The sequence below is a fragment of the Pongo abelii genome, chromosome 19 (genome assembly GCF_028885655.2).
Source record: "Pongo abelii isolate AG06213 chromosome 19, NHGRI_mPonAbe1-v2.0_pri, whole genome shotgun sequence".
Lineage (NCBI taxonomy): Eukaryota > Metazoa > Chordata > Mammalia > Primates > Hominidae > Pongo > Pongo abelii.
In genome coordinates this window covers 21,857,290-21,877,437 of record NC_072004.2, presented here as the reverse complement: position 1 = coordinate 21,877,437, position 20,148 = coordinate 21,857,290, and the positions used below count along the sequence as shown (strand labels likewise).

The 20,148-nt window shown below is 42.7% G+C and overlaps 1 protein-coding gene and 1 pseudogene across 1 annotated transcript; both read left to right on the top strand.

Annotated features, from left to right (window-relative positions):
• The first annotated feature begins 6,599 nt into the window (after positions 1-6,599).
• LOC100443407 (obg-like ATPase 1) lies at positions 6,600-15,549 on the top strand (annotated as a pseudogene).
• Positions 15,265-17,931, top strand: LOC103889577 (stearoyl-CoA desaturase-like). Its single transcript, XM_054536319.2, has 2 exons — positions 15,265-16,605; positions 17,801-17,931. The coding sequence occupies exons 1-2, from the start codon at positions 15,558-15,560 to the stop codon at positions 17,929-17,931; spliced, it is 1,179 nt and encodes a 392-aa protein (XP_054392294.2). The 5' UTR covers positions 15,265-15,557.
• Positions 17,932-20,148: the final 2,217 nt, after the last annotated feature.

Sequence of the window (20,148 nt, the reverse complement as noted above, 5' to 3'; positions counted from 1 at the left end):
GGGACTACAGGTGTGCATAACCACGCCCAGCTAATTTTTTTTTTTTTTTTTGTATTTTTTTTTAGTAGAGACAGGGTTTCACTATGTTGGCCAGGCTGGTCTCGAACTCCTGACCTCAGGTGATCCACCTGCCTCAGCCTCCCAAAGTGTTGGGATTACAGGCGTGAGCCACCGTGCCTGGCCACATTTGTTTTATCTGAGTTTTTTCCTCAAAAAACTACCTTTAGGTCTCTCAAAAAAATTATCAAAGAACTGAAACTCACCAGGTCACCACATCCAGACAATGAGATTCGGGGACCCCTCATTCATCATGATTGCTGCCTTGCTCCTCCCTAGTTCTTGTTTTCTTTTTTTTTTTTTTTTTTCTTTTTTTTTTCAGATGGAGTCTGAAAAAACTCTTGTTGCTCAGGCTAGGGTGCGATGGTACAATCTCAGCTCACTGCAACCTCCACCTCCCGGGTTCAAGCAATTGTCCTGCCTCAACCTCCCAAGTAGCTGGGATTACAGGCACTACCACACCCAGCTAATTTTTGTATTTTTAGTAAAGACAGGGTTTCACTATGTTGGCCAGGCTAGTCTTGAACTCCTGACCTCAGGTGATGTGCCTGCTTTGGCCTCTCAAAGTGCTGGGATTACAGGCATGAGCCACCGTGTCCAGCCTCTCCTTTTCTTATACATTGTTACATGTCTTTTCTGCTACATAAACCCCTAGTTACAGTCAGTCAGGGAATTGGATTTGAGACTGAGCTCCCAATTCCTCTGCTGCAGCACCCAATTAAAGCCTTCTTCCTTGGCAGTAATCGTGGTTTCAGTGATTGGTTTTCTGTGCAGAGAGCAGCAGGACCTAGACTGAACCCCTGGTGTTTTGGTAACACATACACTCTCATGTAGAGCACTTAGAATAGTCTAAGGACATGGTAAGCACTATCCATGTTAATTATGACTTATCTTTACAAATCAACCTCAATATTGTCCTGGCACAGCAGCTCACGCCTGTAATCCCAGCACTTTGGGAGGCTGAGGTGGGTGGATCACTTGCGGCCAGGAGTTCGAGACCAGCCTGGCCAACATGGTGAAACCCTGTCTCCACTAAAAATACAAAAATTAGCTGGGCCTGGTGGCGGGTGCCTATAATCCCAGCTACTTGGGAGGCTGAGGCAGGAGAATCACTTGAACCTGGGAGGCAGAGGTTGCAATGAGCCGAGATCACGCCACTGCACTCCATTCTGGGTGACAGAACGAGGCTTCATCTCAAAAACAAACAAACAAACAAATCAACCTTAATCTCATTCCTTAAATACTTACAAGTTCTGGTTCATGGATCTTTTATCATGAAAGAGTATTACAATTTATTTTAAATGTTTATATCATAATTACATAAATTTTTTGTTTCTTTTTGTAAATAGGTTTCTTGACCTATAAAAAGAGCTGTTTGCTCAAGAGAAGAAACTTCCGGCCAGGCACAGTGGCTCATGCCTGTAATCCAGCGTTTTGGGAGGCCGAGGCAGGCAGATCACCTGAGGTCAGGAGTTTGAGACTAGCTTGGCCAACATGGCTAAACCCTGTCTCTACTAAAAATACAAAATTAGCTAGGCATGGTGGCGCGTGCCTGTAATCCCAGCTACTCGGGAGGCTGAGGCAGGAGAATCACTTGAACCTGAGAGGTGGAGGTTGCAGTGAGCCAAGGTTGTGCCACTGCCCTCCATCCTGGGTGACAGAGGAAGACTCTGTCTCAAAAAAAAAAGAGAAAAGAAAAGAAACTTCCAGTTTTCCAATTTGTTTAGATCCAGGAATAGACCAATTTGAAAAATCTTAAATAATATTAACTACTCAGGCCATAGTATTCTTCATAAAATGGCTGTAAGAGGCAGCAATACTAAGAAAAACATGAATTTATGAACGTAAGTACTGCTTTTTTCCCCCTCAGTTTGATTTAAATTTAATATCCTCCCACAATGGAAAATGATTTATAATAAAGAGATAAACTGGAAAGAATAAGAAAATGGAAAAAGATGTCATTTCTTTTTACTACCCAACAGATTTACCATATGTTTTAAAATGATGTCTGGCCATCTACAGTAAATGAAACAAAATGCTTTTTAAAATAATGTAACACTTTAAACTATTTTTACTACCAAACTCTCCCTGTCTTGTGAAATATCCATCTTACTAAGCAAAGGTTTGTTTAAGCTCCACTTACATCTGTGTTGTTTTTAGCTCATTGCTTTTTAAAAAAGCAATGGGTGAGTTTATTTCCCAGTTTATCTGTTATAGTAAAATATAAAAGGCATTTCTGTTTTGGCCTCTAGTATAGCATTATCGAAAGCTACGAAACTCACAGCAAAATATAGGACAGTGTAAAATTAGAAACGGCTGGTGTTTCTTTAGCAGCAGTTGCTGTCCTTGCAGTTGTTTTCCCCTCTTGCCACCAGCACAAATCTGAAAGTCACCTCTGTGTACCAGACAACAAACCCCAAGTGTGTTTTTGAAATAACAGCTTTATTATTCACATAGCATAGACTTCACCCTTTTAAAGTACACAATTCGGTGGGTTTTAGTATATTCACAGAGTTGTGTAATCATTACCATTGTCCATTTAGAACATTTTCTTCTCTCCAAAAAAAACCAAAAAAAACCCCCAAAAACTCCATACCCTTTAGCATTCATTCCCCATTTCTTCATTCCCCCAGGACCTGGCAATCACTAATCTACATTGTGTCTCCGTGGACTTGCCTAGTCCAGACATTTCATATAAATGGAATCACAATTATGTGACCTTAGTGACTGGCTTCTTTTGCTTCTTCTTCTTCTTCTTCTCCTTTTTTTTAATTATTATTATTATTATTATTATTATTATACTTTAGATTTTATGGTACATGTGCGCAATGTGCAGGTAAGTTACATATGTATACATGTGCCATGCTGGTGCGCTGCACCCACCAACTCGTCATCTAGCATTAGGTATATCTCCCAATGCTATCCCTCCCCCCTCCCCCCACCCCACAACAGTCCCCGAAGTGTGATGTTCCCCTTCCTGTGTCCATGTGTTCTCATTGTTCAATTCCCACCTATGAGTGAGAATATGCGGTGTTTGGTTTTTTGTTCTTGCGATAGTTTACTGAGAATGATGATTTCCAATTTCATCCATGTCCCTACAAAGGACATAAACTCATCATTTTTTATGGCTGCATAGTATTCCATGGTGTATATGTGCCACATTTTCTTAATCCAGTCTATCATTGTTGGACATTTGGGTTGGTTCCAAGTCTTTGCTATTGTGAATAATGTGGCAATAAACATACGTGTGCATGTGTCTTTATAGCAGCATGATTTATAGTCCTTTGGGTATATACCCAGTAATGGGATGGCTGGGTCGAATGGAATTTCTAGTTCTAGATCCCTGAGGAATCGCCACACTGACTTTCACAAGGGTTGAACTAGTCTACAATCCCACCAACAGTGTAAAAGTGTTCCTATTTCTCCACATCCTCTCCAGCACCTGTTGTTTCCTGACTTTTTAATGATTGCCATTCTAACTGGTGTGAGATGGTATCTCATTGTGGTTTTGATTTGCATTTCTCTGATGGCCAGTGATGGTGAGCATTTTTTCATGTGTTTTTTGGCTGCATAAATGTCTTCTTTTGAGAAGTGTCTGTTCATGTCCTTCGCCCACTTTTTGATGGGGTTGTTTGTTTTTTTCTTGTAAATTTGTTGGAGTTCATTGTAGATTCTGGATATTAGCCCTTTGTCAGATGAGTAGGTTGTGAAAATTTTCTCCCATTTTGTAGGTTGCCTGTTCACTCTGATGGTAGTTTCTTTTGCTGTGCAGAAGCTCTTGAGTTTAATTAGATCCCATTTGTCAATTTTGGCTTTTGTTGCCATTGCTTTTGGTGTTTTAGACATGAAGTCCTTGCCCATGCCTATGTCCTGAATGGTAATGCCTAGGTTTTCTTCTAGGGTTTTTATGGTTTTAGGTCTAACGTTTAAGTCTTTAATCCATCTTGAATTGATTTTTGTATAAGATGTAAGGAAGGGATCCAGTTTCAGCTTTCTACATATGGCTAGCCAGTTTTCCCAGCACCATTTATTAAATAGGGAATCCTTTCCCCATTTCTTGTTTTTGTCAGGTTTGTCAAAGATCAGATACTTGTAGATATGTGGCATTATTTCTGACGGCTCTGTTCTGTTCCATTGATCTATATCTCTGTTTTGGTACCAGTACCATGCTGTTTTGGTTACTGTAGCCTTGTAGTATAGTTTGAAGTCAGGTAGTGTGATGCCTCCAGCTTTGTTCTTTTGGCTTAGGATTGACTTGGCGATGCGGGCTCTTTTTTGGTTCCATATGAACTTTAAAGTAGTTTTTTCCAATTCTGTGAAGAAAGTCATTGGTAGCTTGATGGGGATGGCATTGAATCTGTAAATTACCTTGGGAAGGATGGCCATTTTCATGATATTGATTCTTCCTACCCATGAGCATGGAATGTTCTTCCATTTGTTTGTATCCTCTTTTATTTCCTTGAGCAGTGGTTTGTAGTTCTCCTTGAAGAGGTCTTTCACATCCCTTGTAAGTTGGATTCCTAGGTATTTTATTCTCTTTGAAGCAATTGTGAATGGGAGTTCACTCATGATTTGGCTCTCTGTCTGTCTGTTATTGATGTATAAGAATGCTTGTGAACTCTCCACCCCAAATCAACAGAATATACATTTTTTTCAGCACCACACCACACCTATTCCAAAATTGACCATATACTTGGAAGTAAAGCTCTCCTCAATAAATGTAAAAGAACAGAAATTGTAACAAACTGTCTCTCAGATCACAGTGCAATCAAGCTAGAACTCAGGATTAAGAATCTCACTCAAAACCGCTCAACTACGTGGAAACTGAACAACCTGCTCCTGAATGACTACTGGGTACATAACGAAATGAAGGCAGAAATAAAGATGTTCTTTGAAACCAACGAGAACCAAGACACAACATACCAGAATCTCTGGGATGCATTCAAAGCAGTGTGTAGAGGGAAATTTATAGCACTAATTGCCCACAAGAGAAAGCAGGAAAGATCCAAAATTGACACCCTAACATCACAATTCAAAGAACTAGAAAAGCAAGAGCAAACACATTCAAAAGCTAGCAGAAGGCAAGAAATAACTAAAATCAGAGCAGTACTGAAGGAAATAGAGACACAAAAAACCCTTCAAAAAATAAATGAATCCAGGAGCTGGTTTTTTGAAAGGATCAACAAAATTGATAGACCGCTAGCAAGATTAATAAAGAAAAAAAGAGAGAAGAATCAAATAGATGCAATAAAAAATGATAAAGGGGATATCACCACCGATCCCACAGAAATACAAACTACCATCAGAGAATATTACAAACACCTCTATGCAAATAAACTAGAAAATCTAGAAGAAATGGATAAATTCCTCAACACATACACCCTCCCAAGACTAAACCAAGAAGAAGTTCAATCTCTGAATAGACCAATAACAGGAGCTGAAATTATGGCAATAATCAATAGCTTACCAACCAAAAAAAGTCCAGGACCAGATGGGTTCACAGCCGAATTCTACCAGAGGTACAAGGAGGAGCTGGTACCATTCCTTCTGAAACTATTCCAATCAATAGAAAAAGAGGGAATCCTCCCTAACTCATTTTATGAGGCCAGCATCATCCTGATACCAAAGCCTGGCAGAGACACAACAAAAAAAGAGAATTTTAGACCAATATCCTTGATGAACATTGATGCAAAAATCCTCAATAAAATACTGGCAAACAGAATCCAGCAGCACATCAAAAAGCTTATCCACCATGATCAAGTGGGCTTCATCCCTGGGATGCAAGGCTGGTTCAATATACGCAAATCAATAAATGTAATCCAGCATATAAACAGAACGAAAGACAAAAACCACATGATTATCTCAATAGATGCAGAAAAGGCCTTTGACAAAATTCAACAACCCTTCATGCTAAAAACTCTCAATAAATTAGGAATTGATGGGACGTATCTCAAAATAATAAGAGCTATTTATGACAAACCCACAGCCAATATCATACTGAATGGGCAAAAACTGGAAGCATTCCCTTTGAAAACTGGCACAAGACAGGGATGCCCTCTCTCACCACTTCTATTCAACATAGTGTTGGAAGTTCTGGCCAGGGCAATTAGGCAGGAGAAGGAAATCAAGGGTATTCAATTAGGAAAAGAGGAAGTCAAATTGTCCCTGTTTGCAGATGACATGATAGTATATCTAGAAAACCCCATTGTCTCAGCCCAAAATCTCCTTAAGCTGATAACCAACTTCAGCAAAGTCTCAGGATACAAAATCAATGTGCAAAAATCACAAGCATTCTTATTTTTTTTTTCCTTTTCTTTTAGCTACAGGGTCTCACTATGTTGCCCAGGTTAGTTTCAAACTCCTGGGCTCGAGGTGCCGTTCGGGGCCCGGCCCTCCAGTTCCGCCGTGGCCACCGCTGCCGAGGTGCGTGGGCCCGGCGGAGGGCCGGGCCTGCATTCTCTCCTCCTTCCTCCCCGCCTCTGGCTGCCAGTAGGACCTCTCGCAGCCGCTGGGACCCTGTGTCATCGCCAAGGCGGAGCACGATGCCCTGAAAAGAGGGAGGTGATGGAATTAAACCACCCCCAATCATTGGAAGATTTGGAACTTCACTGAAAATTGGTATTGGTGGATTGCTAAATGTTGGAAAATCTACTTTCTTCGATGTACTAACCAATAGTCAGGCTTCAGCAGAAAACTTCCCATTCGGCACCATTGATCCTAATAAGAGTAGAGTACCTGTGCCAGATGAAAGGTTTGACTTTCTTTGCCAGTACCACAAACCAGCAAGCAAAATTCCTGCCTTTCTAAATAGAGTGGATACTGCTGGCCTTGTGAAAGGCGCTCACAATGGGCAGGGCCTGGGGAATGCTTTTTTTCTTTTTAATCTCATATTAATGCCTGTGATGGCATCTTTCAACTAACACGTACTTTTGAAGATGGTGATGACACATGTTGAAGGAAGGGTAGATCTTATTGGAGATATAGAAATAATACATGGAGAGCTTCAGCTTAAAGAGGAGGAAATGATTGGGTCCATTACAGATAAACTAGAAAAGGTGGCTGTGAGAGGAGGAGATAAAAAATTAAAACCTCTTTGGGAGGCCGAGGTGGGCAGATCACCAGGTCAGGAGTTCAAGACCAGCCTGGCCAATATGGTGAAACCCCATCTGTACTAAAAATACAAAAATTAGCCAGGCATGGTGGTGTGTGCCTGTAATCCCAGCTACTCGGGAGGCTAAGGCAGGAGAATTGCTTGAACCTGGGAGGCAGAGGTGTCAGTGAGCTGAGATTGTGCCACTGCCCTCCAGCCTGGGCGAGACTCTGTCTCAAAAAAAAAAGAAAGAAAAACAAATGGTTGATAAAAATAAAAATAAATTAAATAGTGGGTGGACAAGTATGACCTAGGTGCCTTTGTCATTCCTTTTAGTGGGGCCTTGGCAAGAATTGAGTGCTGAGGAGAGACCGAAGTAACTGGAAGCAAACACAACTCAAAGTGCTTTGCCAAAGATCATTAAGGCTGGGTCTGCAGCACTCCAACTAGAATACGTTTTCACTGCAGGTCCAGATGAAGCGTGTGCATGGAGCATCTGGAAAGGGACTAAGGATCCTCAGGCTGCAGGAAAGATTCATACAAATTTTGAAAAGAGATTCATTATGGCTGAAGTAATGAAATACGAAGATTTTAAATGGAAAGGTTCTGAAAATGCAGTCAAGGCTGCTGGAAAGTACAGACAACAAGACAGAAATTATATTGTCGAAGATGGAGATATTATCTTCTTCAAATTTAACACACCTCAACAACCAAAGAAGAAAGATAATGCATATTTTACAGTACTCCAGATGTCTGCACTCAACAAAATATTTGAAAAAAAAAATACAAAAAAACAAACTCCTGGGCTCAAGCAATCCTCCTGCCTTGGCCTCCCAAAGTGCTGGGATTACAGGCATGAGCCGCCATGCCCAGCCAGCTTTTTTCACTTAGCTTAATGCTTTCAAGGTTTATTCATGTTGCAGAATGTATCAGTACTTCATTCCTTTTTATGGTCAAATAATATTCCATCGTATGGTTATACCACATTTTGTTTAATCATTCACCAGATGATGGACATTTAGGTTGTTCTTGTGTTGATTATTATGAACAATGCTGTTATTAACATTTATGTACAAGTTTTTATGTGGATATATGTTTTTATTTTTCATGAGTATATGTACAAAGAATGAAGTTGCTGGGTCATATGATAACCTTTTGAAGAACTGCCAGACTATTTTCCAAAGTGGCTGCACCATTTAGCATTCCCAGTTGCAGTGCATGAGAGTGCCGATTTCTCCACATTCTAACCTTTGTTATCTATCTTTTTGATTATAGCCATTCTAGCGGCAATGATGTAGTATCTCGTTTTGATTTTGATTTGCATTTCTCTGATGGCTAATGACATTGAGCATCTTTCCATGTGCTCATTGTCCATTTGTATATCTTCTTTGGAAAAATGTCTTTTCAGATGCATTTTTAAAAAAAACAATTATGGGTTTTATCTTAATATTGGGTCGTAAGAGTTTTTTAGAATATTCTGAATATAAGTCTCATATCAGATATATGATTTGCAAATATTTTCTCCCAATCTGTGGGTACTTGGACTTTCTTGATGGTATTTTTTGAAGCACTAAAATTTTCAGTTTTCATGAATTCCAGTTTATCTGTTTATTTCTTTGGTTGCTTGTGCTTTTAATGTTGTGTCTAAGAAACCATTCTGTAACCCAAGAAAATTTACTTTGGGGGGTCATGGTGGTTCACACCTGTAATCTCAGCACTTTTGGGAGGTTGAGACTTGAGACCAGGAGTTAAAGATTAGCCTGGGAAAAATAGTGAGACCCCGTCTCAAAAAAAAAAAAAATTAAAAAGTAGCCAGACATGGTGGCATATTTCTGTGGTCCCAGCTACTCAGGAGGCTGAAATGGGAGGATTGCTTGAGCCCAGGAGGTAGAGGCTATAGTGAACCATGTTCACACATCTGCACTCCAGCCTGGGGTGACAGAGTGGGACCCTGTCTCCAAAAATACATAAATATATAAAAATTTTTAATTTACTTATATATTTTTTCTACAAGTTGTACGGTTTTAATTCTTACATTTTGAGCTAATTTTTATGTATGGTGTGACATAGGAGTCCAAATTAATTTTTTTGCAATTCACTTGTCCCAGCACCATATATTGAAAGGCTCTTTCTCACTGAATTTTCTCGGCATCTTTGTCAAAAATCAGTTGACCATGAATATAAGGGTTTATTTTTGGGCTCTAATTCTATTGCATTGATCTATATGAATGTTGAATGTTTTTATACCAGTACCACACTGTCTTGATTGCTGTAGCTTTGTGCTTGATATGGTCAGGCTTTGTGTCCCCACCCAAATCTTATGTTGAATTGTAATCCCCATAATCACCATCATCCCCATGTGTCAACGGAGAGACCAGTGGAGGTAATTGAATCGTGGAGGCAGTTCCCCATGCTGTTCTCATGACAGTGAGTTCTCATAAGATCTGATTGTTTTATAAGGGGCTCTTTCCCCTTTCTCTTGGCACTTCTTCCTGCTGCCTTGTGAAGAAGGTGCCTTGCTTCCCCTTCACCTTGATTGTAAGTTTCCTGAGGCCTCCCCAGACATGCTGAACTGTGAGTCAATTAAACCTCTTTCCTTTATAAATTACCTAGTCTCAGAATGTTATTTATAGCAGTATGAAACTGGACTAATACAGTGCTGTTTTGAAATCAGGAAGTGCCAGTCCTTCAACTTTGTTCTTTCTCAAGGTTGTTTTGGCTATTTTATGTCCCTTGTATTTCTTTCACTGTTTTTCTTCCTTTTGTAGTTTTAACTGACCATTTTATATGACTTCATTTTTTCTCTCCTTTTTTTTTTTATTTTTTTCTTAGCATATTCATTGTACTTCTTTTTTTTTTTTTTTTTTTTACTGTTTAACAACTTTTTTCAGTGGTTGCTCTAGGTTCCCTTTTTTTTGTTGTTTTTGTATTTTTTAGAGACAGGGTCTCACCGTGATACCCAGGCTGGAGTGCAGAGGTGTGAACATGGTTCACTGCAGCCTCTACCTCCTGGGCTCAAGCAATCCTCCCACCTCAGCCTCCCAGATAGGTTGGATTACAGGCACAAGCCACCACACCACTCTAATTTTGTTGTAGTAGTTTTTGGTAGAGAGTCTCACCATGTTGCCCAGTCTGGTCCCAAATTCCTGGCCTCAAGCAATTCTCCCGCCTCAGCTTCCCAAAGTGTTGGGATTACAGGCATAAGCCACCATGCGTGGCCAACTCTTGTATTTTAATCTGAATTTTAGGATCAGCTTGACAATTTCTGCAAGAAAGAAAACTGGGGTTTTGATAGGATTGCCTTGAGGCTGGGCATGGTGGCTTATGCCTGTAATCCTAGCACTTTTGGAGGGTGAGGTGGGTGGATCACCTGAGGTCAGAAGTTCGAGACCAGCCTGGGCAACATGGTGAAACTCCATCATTACTAAAAATGCAAAAATTAGCTGGATGTTGTGGCACACAACTGTAATCCCAGCTACTGGGGAGGCTAAGGCACTAGAATCATTTGAACCCAAGAGGCGGAGGTTGCAGTGAGCTGAGATGGCGCCACTGCATTCCAGCCTGGGAGACAGAGCGAGACTCCATCTCAAGAAAAAAAAAATCACACTGTACCCCATAAGTAAGTGCAATTATTATGTGTCAAAAATAAAAAATTATATAAAAACTAATAAACAAGTACACCAATGTTGTAGGGTACAAGATCAATAAACAAAAACCAATCATATTTCTGGCAGGGCATGGTGGCTGGGCTCAGTGGCACAAGCCCGGGAGTTTGAGACCAGCCTGGCCAGCATGGTGAAACACCGTCTCTACTAAAACTACAAAAAATTAGCTGGGCGTGGTGGCACATCTGTAATCTCAGATACTCAGGAGGCTGAGGCATGAGAATCACTTGACCCTGGGAGGTGGAGGTTGCAGTGAGCCAAGGTCACGCCACTGCACTCCAGCCTGGGCAATGGAGCGAGACTCTGTCTCAAAAAAAAAAAAAAAAAAGAAAAAAGTTCATGTAGTACATGTATCAAAACATCACACCAAGGTTGCAGTGGCTCACGCCTGTAATCCTAGTACTTTGGGAGGCCGAGGCAGGTGGATCACTTGAGGTCAGGAGTTAAAGACCAGCCTGGTCAACACAGTGAAACCCCGTCTCTACTAAAAAAAAAAAAAAAAAAGAAGAAGAAGAAGAAGAAGAAGAAGAAGTTGGCAGCATGGGGAGGGGGAGGAACAAGTGGGGAGTGGGGGTGTTGTTAAAAAAATACTGGTCTGCTTCAACCCAAGAGGAATCGGAAGATCAAAAGCAGTTTGGGAAAGCCAGAACCATCAGGGATGGAGGGAGAAGGAAAATCCAGGGGTTGGGGGGTTCTGTTTGGCAACTGGGGTGAAGGGATTGCTTTCTCCCTGCTGGGATTCTCCCCAGCCCCTCCAGTCAGGCAGGAAGGGAGCAGCCTATTTCACTGCAGGCCCAGATGAAGTGCGTGCATGGACCATCCTTGAACTCCTGGGTGCAAGGGATCCTTCTGCCTCAGCTTCCCAAGTAGTTAGGACTACAGGTGTGTGTGCCACCATGTCTAGGTAAGGTTTTTTATTTCTAGGGGATGAGGGAGCTGTCTCGCTATGTTGCCCTGGCTGGTCCTAAATTCCTGGGCTCAAGGAATCCTTGCACTCAGCCTCCCCAGTGGCTGGATTACAGGCATAAGCCACTATGGCCAGCCCTCCTGTAATACTTTTAAATCATCTCTATATTAAGCCTGGCTAATTTTTGTTTTTTATGGCTTTTTGTTGTTGTTTTGTAGAGATGGAATTTCCCCATGTTGCCCAGGCTGGTCTGGAACTCCTGGGCTCAGGCGATCCTCCCTCCTCGGCCTCCCAAAGTGTTAGGATTATAGGCATGAGCCACTGTACTTGGCCTAGCAGTGGTATTTTAAATAAATATGCTTTTGGCCAGGCATGGCGGCTCACACCTGTAATCATAGCACTTTGGGAGGCTGAGGCAGGAGGACTGCTTGGGCCTGGGAGGCTGAGGCTGCAGTAAGCTGTGATCACACCACTGAACTCCAGCTGGGTGACATAGCAAGACACTGTCTCAAAAACTGTATATATATATGCTTTAGATTTTCATGTTTTCTCTAGCACCGCAGACTGCTAAATAATCATAGTCAGTTAATGGAAATGAACTCCTATTCTTGCTCACTGAGTTAGGAATTAAAATGAGTAAGTTATGAAAACATACGAATTATTGATATTTTGTGAGGATCAGCAATATTTGAACTTTCTCCCACCTGAGTGGAAGGCAAGCTAAACTTGGAAGCACTCTTGGATTTTTTTTGTTGTTTTTTCTTTTTTTATTTTGATTTAATATTTTTATTGCTTATATTTCTTTTTTTTATGTTTTAATCTGTTAAAGTCAAAGATTTTTTAAATTCCTAGACTGATGGAGAGTAGTTATTTAAAAGCTTGACAAAATAATTTTAATACTGTCTAACCAGCAAGTTTATGAAATCTTTTTTTTTTTTTGGAGACAGGGTCTTGCTCTGTCGCCCAGGTTGGGGTGCAGCAATGCAACCGTGGCTCACTGCAGCCTTGAGCACCAGGCCCAAGCAATCCTCCCACCTCAGCCTCCGGAGTAGCTGGGACTACAGGCAGGAAGTGCCATGCCAGGCTTATTTTTTTTTGTAGGGACAGGGTCTCGCTATATTGCCCAGGCTAGTCTTGAACTCTTGAGCTCACACAACCCTTCTGCCTTGGCCTCCCAAAGTGCTGGGATTACAGGTCTGAGCCACTGTGCCCAGCCTGAAGTCTTTATTTTAATTGATACACCTAAAGTTACTTTTATGATGCATAATTTCATTTATTTATTGATTTATTTTGAGACAGAGTCTTGCTCTGTTGCCCAGGCTGGAGTGCAGTGGTGCCATCTTGGCTCACTGCAACCTTCGCCTCCTGGGTTCAACCGATTCTCCTGCCTCACCCTCCTGAATAGCTAGGATTACAGGTGTGGGCCACCAAGCCCGGCTAATTTTTCATTCTTAGTAGAGATGGGGTTTTACCATGTTGGCCAGGCTGGTCTTAAACTCCTGATCTCAAGTGATCCGCCCGCCTTGGCCTCCCAAAGAGCTGGGATTACAGGCATTAGCCACCACATCCAACCTTACGATGCATAATTTTAGAGATTGCTTTTTTAGACAAATATTGAACTCATGTATTAAATAGTTTAATGAAAACTCAGACTCTATCTGAATATGATACCTCTTTATATTTTTTTACTTTTCTTAAGTTATACATATTTATTATAAAAATATTCAAATTAGTAGGGAATTTTTAAAAACGTAAAATTACGTTGTTCATCTTAAATCGCATTTTTCAGTAGTAACTACTGTGAACACTTTTTGGGAGGGGGGAGGGGACAGGGTCTCTGTCGCCCAAGCTGGAATGCAGTGGCACGTTCTTGGCTCACTGCAACCTCCACCTCCTGGCTTCAAGAGATTCTTGTGCCTCAGCCTCCCAAGTAGCTGGGACTACAGGCATGTGCCACCATGCCTGGCTAATTTTTTTATTTGTTTGTATTTTTTTGTAGAGACAGGGTTTTGCCATGTTGGCTAAGCTGGTCTCGAACTCCTGGCCTCAAGCAATCCACCCACCTCGGCCTCCCAAAGTGTTGGAATTACAGGCATGAGCCACCATGCCTGGCCCTGTTAACAGTTTTGTGTGTTACCTTCCATATCTTTATCTGTGCGTATACAAATCTGTCCTCTGTAACCCATTTTGTACATATTTTTTATTATATAATTTATTTTTTAAAAAATTCTTTTCATAGAATACTTTTTCACACTAAAGATTCCCACAGGAGGAAAATAACAATTTATTACTTATAGTTTTATGTTTGTGGGCAGATTGTTTTAGAACAAGTAAAACACACTTAAGAATTAAGTCTCAGTTTGGAATTTGTAATATTTTGATGCATCTACAAGGAGGACCTAGTCCTTAAATGGAACTTCTATATATTCAGAAGCTCTTTAAGCTTTTCTTCACAGGATTTAGAAATTCATAATGTGAGAAATCAGCATTTCCTAATTTTAAACTTTCCCTAGTATATGTAGTCTTCAGTAGCTGGTATATACCAAACAAAGAGGGAAGTTTTTGAAAATTAAACCTGGCTAATTTTCTGCAAAGTTTTTATTCATGAATTAACAGTATTTCCCATTTCTCCCAGGGCAAATATAGAAGCAGTTTGGTCATGTACTGGCAGTAATAAAGCTGGATTCTCTTTAAGAGATTGATGAGGTCGAGCGCGGTGGTTCACACCTATAATCCCAGCACTCTGGGAGGACGAGGCAGGGGGATCACTTGAGGCCAGGAGTTAAGAGACCAGCCTGGCCAACATGGTGGAACCTTGTCTCTACTAAAAATACAAAAATTAGCCGGGTGTGGTGGCGTGTGCCTGTAATTCCAGCTACTCATGAGGCTGAGGCAGGAGAATTGCTTGAACGTGGGAGGCAGAGGTTACAGTGAGCTGAGATCACACCACTGCACTCCAGCCTGGGTGACAGAGCGAGACTCAGTCTCAAAAAAAAAAACAAAAAACAAAACAAAACAAAAACAACAAGTGGAGGGAAATCATACGTTTGCATCTGTAATGTCCATGTATCACGGATTCTGCCCTAGACTAGACTAGTGTCATCCAGTGCAGTAGCCGCTAGCCACAGGTAGCTATTGAAAACTTGAGGCTGGGCATGGTGGCTAATGCCTATTATCTCAGCACTTTGGGAGGCTAAGGCAGGAGGATAACTTAAGCCCAGGAGTTCAAGATCAGGTTGGGCAACATAGCCAGACCCCGTCTCTGCAAAAAATTTTAAAATTAGTCAAGTGTGGTGGCATGCACCTGTAGTTCCAGCTACTTGGAAGGGTGAGGCGGCAGGATCATCTGAGCCCGGGAAGATCGAGGCTGCAGTGAGCCATGACGGCACCACAGCACTCCAGCCTGGGTGACAGAGTGAGACCCTGTCTTAAAAAACAAACAAACAGGGGCCGGGTGGTGTGGTGTCGGTGTTGGCAGCATCCCCGACGCCCTGCTGCGGTCGCCAGGAGCCTCAGCCTCTGTCTCCTCCCCCTCCCGCCCTCACCGCCACGCGGGACCGCCCGCGCCAGTCAACTCCGCTCACTTTGCCCCTGCTTGGCAGCCGATAAAAGGGGGCTGAGGAAATACCGGACACGGTCACCCGTTGCCAGCTCTAGCCTTTAAATTCCCGGCTCGGGGACCTCCACGCACCGCGGCTAGCGCCGACATCCAGCTAGCGTGCAAGGCGCCGCGGCTCAGCGCGCACCGGCGGGCTTCGAAATCGCAGTCCTCCGGCGTCCCCGAACTCCGCTCGGAGCCTCAGCCCCTGGAAAGCGATCCCGGCATCTGAGAGCCAAGATGCCGGCCCACTTGCTGCAGGACGATATCTCTAGCTCCTATACCACCACCACCACCATTACAGCGCCTCCCTCCAGGGTCCTGCAGAATGGAGGAGATAAGTTGGAGACGACGCTCCTCTACTTGGAAGAAGACATTCGCCCTGATATAAAAGATGATATATATGACCCCACCTACAAGGATAAGGAAGGCCCAAGCCCCAGGGTTGAATATGTCTGGAGAAACATCACCCTTATGTCTCTGCTACACTTGGGCGCCCTGTATAGGATCACTTTGATTCCTACCTGCAAGTTCTACACCTGGCTTTGGGGGGTATTCTACTATTTTGTCAGTGCCCTGGGCATAACAGCAGGAGCTCATCGTCTGTGGAGCCACCGATCTTACAAAGCTCGGCTGCCCCTGCGGCTCCTTCTGATCATTGCCAACACAATGGCATTCCAGAATGATGTCTATGAATGGGCTCACGACCACCGTGCCCACCACAAGTTTTCAGAAACACATACTGATCCTCATAATTCCCGACGTGGCTTTTTCTTCTCTCACGTGGGTCGGCTGCTTGTGCGCAAACACCCAGCTGTCAAAGAGAAGGGCAGTACGCTAGACTTGTCTGACCTAGAAGCCGAGAAACTGGTGATGTTCCAGAGGAGGTACTACAAACACGGCTTGCTGTTGATGTGCTTCATCCTGCCCACGCTTGTGCCCTGGTGTTTCTGGGGTGAAACTTTTCAAAACAGCGTGTTTGTTGCCACTTTCTTGCGATATGCTGTGGTGCTTAATGCCACCCGGCTGGTGAACAGTGCTGCCCACCTCTTCGGATATCGTCCTTATGACAAGAACATTAGCCCCCGGGAGAATATCCTGGTTTCACTTGGAGCTGTGGGTGAGGGCTTCCACAACTACCACCACTCCTTTCCCTATGACTGCGCTGCCAGTGAGTACCGCTGGCACATCAACTTCACCACATTCTTCATTGATTGCATGGCCGCCCTCGGTCTGGCCTATGACCGGAAGAAAGTCTCCAAGGCCGCCATCTTGGCCACCAAACACCGCATATTCTCACTCATAGGTGGGAATTGAACAATGAGAACACATGGACACAGGAAGGGGAACATCACACTTCGGGGACTGTTGTGGGGTGGGGGGAGTGGGGAGGGATAGCATTGGGAGATATACCTAATGCTAGATGACGAGTTGGTGGGTGCAGCGCACCAGCATGGCACATGTATACATATGTAACTAACCTGCACATTGCGCACATGTACCATAAAACCTAAAGTATAATAATAATAATAATAATAATAAAAGATATACTCTTAGCAAATTTCAAGCATACAATACATTACTATTAACTATAGCCACCATGCTGTACATGAGGTTTCCAGAGCCTACTCACCTTATAACAAAGTGTGCACCCTGGAAATGGAAAATTGCTGGTGATTTTTTAAATGTTTGTCAACTTAAAAAGCAAAAATTATATTTTAATCGACAATTTTTAAATTATTGATTGTAACTTTTTTCATATTTGTATTGGTGATTTTTCCTTTTTTGAAATGGATATTTATGCCCTTGATCCATTTTTTTATTGGTTTCTCTATATTTTTCATCCTAACTTACCAGAGTATCTCACATGTTAAGAATATTAACACCTAGTAAAGAGAAAAGAAAAAAAAAAAAAAAAAGAACCAGAGACGGAAACTACAAGAGTGGCTGAGTTTGGGGTCCCTCAGGTTCCTTTTTCAAAAGCCAGCCAGGCAGAGGTTTTAATGTCTGTTTATTAACTACTGAATAATGCTACCAGGATGCTAAAGATGATGATGTTAACCCATTCCAGTACAGTATTCTTTTAAAATTCAAAAGTATTGAAAGCCAACAACTCTGCCTTTATGATGCTAAGCTGATATTATTTCTTCTCTTATCCTCTCTCTCTTCTAGGCCCACTGTCCTCCTTTTCACTTTGTTGCTATCGCCCTCCTTTCTCTTATTGCCTCCCAGGCAAGCAGCTGGTCAGTCTTTGTTCAGTGTCCAGCTTCCAAAGCCTAGACAACATTTCTGTAGCCTAAAACGAATGGTCTTTGCTCCAGATAACTCTCTTTCCTTGAGCTGTTGTGAGCTTTGAAGTAAGTGGCTTGAGCTAGAGATAAAACAGAATCTTCTGGGTAGTTACCTGTTAATTATCTTCAGCCCAGTCTTTTGCTAGATGGAATGGAAAAGCAACTTCATTTGACACAAATCTTCTAAAGCAGGTAAATTGTCGGGGGAGAGAGTTAGCATGTATGAATGTAAGGATGAGGGAAACGAAGCAAGAGGAACCTCTTGCCATGATCAGACATGCAGCTGCCTACCTGGTGAGGACTTCAAGCCCCACCCTGGCTAGGGGTAAGAAGTGGCTGTGGTGTTTGGCAATGCTAATTCAATGCCGCAACATATAGTTGAGGCCGAGGATAAAGAAGAGACATTTTAAGTTTGTAGTAAAAGTGGTCTCTGCTGGGGAAGGGTTTTCTTTTTTTTTTTTCTTTAATAACAAGGAGATTTCTTAGTTCATATATCAAGAAGTCTTGAAGTTGGGTGTTTCCAGAATTGGTGAAAACAGCAGCTCATAGAATTTTGAGTATTCCATGAGCTGCTCCTCACAGTTCTTTCCTCTTTCTGCTCTGCCATCTTCAGGATATTGGTTGTTCCCCTCATAGTAATAAGATGGCTGTGGCATTTCCAAACATCCAAAAAAAGGGAAGGATTTTAGGAGGTGGAGTCGGGTCAAACATAAAATATATATACATATATACGTTGCTTAGAACGTTAAACTATTAGAGTATTTCTCTCCCAAAGAGGGATGTTTGAAAAAACTCTGAAGGAGAGGAGGAATTAGTTGGGATGCCAGTTTCCTCTCCACTGCTGGACATGAGATGGAGAGGTTGAGGGACAGGATCTATGGGCAGCTTCTAAGAGCAAACTTCACATAGGAAGGGATCTGAGAACACATTGCCAGGGGCTTGAGAATGTTACTGAGTGAGTTATTGGGAATCTTAATAAAATAAACTAGCTATTAGGTCCATTCATTAATTAGTTCCAGTTTCTCCTTGAAATGAGTAAAAACTAGAAGGCTTCTCCCCACAGTGTTGTGCCCCTTCACTCATTTTTTTGGAGGCGGCGGGGGGGGCTCTGTTAACATCTAGCCTAAAGTATAGAACTGCCTGGGGGGCAAGGTTAGGAATCTCTTCACTACCCTGATTCTTGATTCCTGGGTCTACCCTGTCTGTCCCTTTTCTTTTACCAGATCTTTCTCTTCCCTGAACGTTTTATTCTTTCCCTGGACAGGCAGCCTCCTTTGTGTGTATTCAGGGGCAGTAATGACTTTCTGTCCAGGCAGCTCCCTCCTGCAGACAGAATGCTCAGGGTCACTGAACCACTGCTTCTCTTTCGAAAGTAGAGCTAGCTGCCACTTTCACGTGGCCTCCGGAGTGTCTCCACCTACACCCCTGTGCTCCCCTGCCACACTGATGGCTCAAGACAAGGCTGGCAAACCCTCCCAGAAACATCTCTGGCCCAGAAAGCCTCTCTCTCCCTCCCTCTCTCATGAGGCATAGCTAAGCCAAGTGCTCACGTTGAGCCAGTGGGCCAGCCACAGAGCAAAAGAGGGTTTATTTTCAGTCCCCTCTCTCTGGGTCAGAACCAGAGAGCATGCTGAATGCCCCCTGCTTGCTCGGTAAGGGTGCCCCACTTGAGTCAGTGCTCTCAGCTAGCAGTGCAATATTTGTAGAAGTAGGAGGAAACAGTTCTCACTGGGAAGAAGCAAGGGCAAGAACCCAAGTGCCTCACCTTGAAAGGAGGCCCTGTTCCCTGGAGTCAGGGTGAACTGCAAAGCTTTGGCTGAGACCTGGGATTTGAGATACCACAAACCTTGCTGAACAGAGTGTCTGTTCAGCAAACTAACCAGCATTCCCTACAGCCTAGGGCAGACAATAGTATAGAAGTCTGGAAAAAAACAAAAACAGAACATCAGTGTTTTGAGACCCTTGGACCACTCCTGTCCCTGTAGCTCAGTCATCAAAGCAGAAGCCTGGCTTTGCTCTATTAAGATTGGAAATGTACACTACCAAACTCTCAGTCCACTGTTGAGCCCCAGTGCTGGAAGGGAGGAGGGCCTTTCTTCCTGTGTTAATTGCATAGAGGCTAAAGGGGTTAGCCTGGACTAAAGGCATCCTTGTCTTTTGAGCTATTCACCTCAGTAGAAAAGAATCTAAGGGAAGATCACTGTAGTTTAGTTCTGTTGACCTGTGCACCTACCCCTTGGAAATGTCTGCTGGTATTTCTAATTCCACAGGTCATCAGATGCCTGCTTGATAATATATGAACAATAAAAACAACTTTCACTTCTTCCTATTGTAATCGTGTGCCATGGATCTGATCTGTACCATGGCCCTACATAAGGCTGGATGGCACCTCAGGCTGAGGGCCCCAATGTATGTGTGGCTGTGGGTGTGGGTGTGGGTGTGTCTGCTGAGTAAGGAACACTATTCTCAAGATTCTAAAGCTCAGTTCAAGTGACACATTAATGATAAACTCAGATCTGATCAAGAGTCTGGATTTCTAA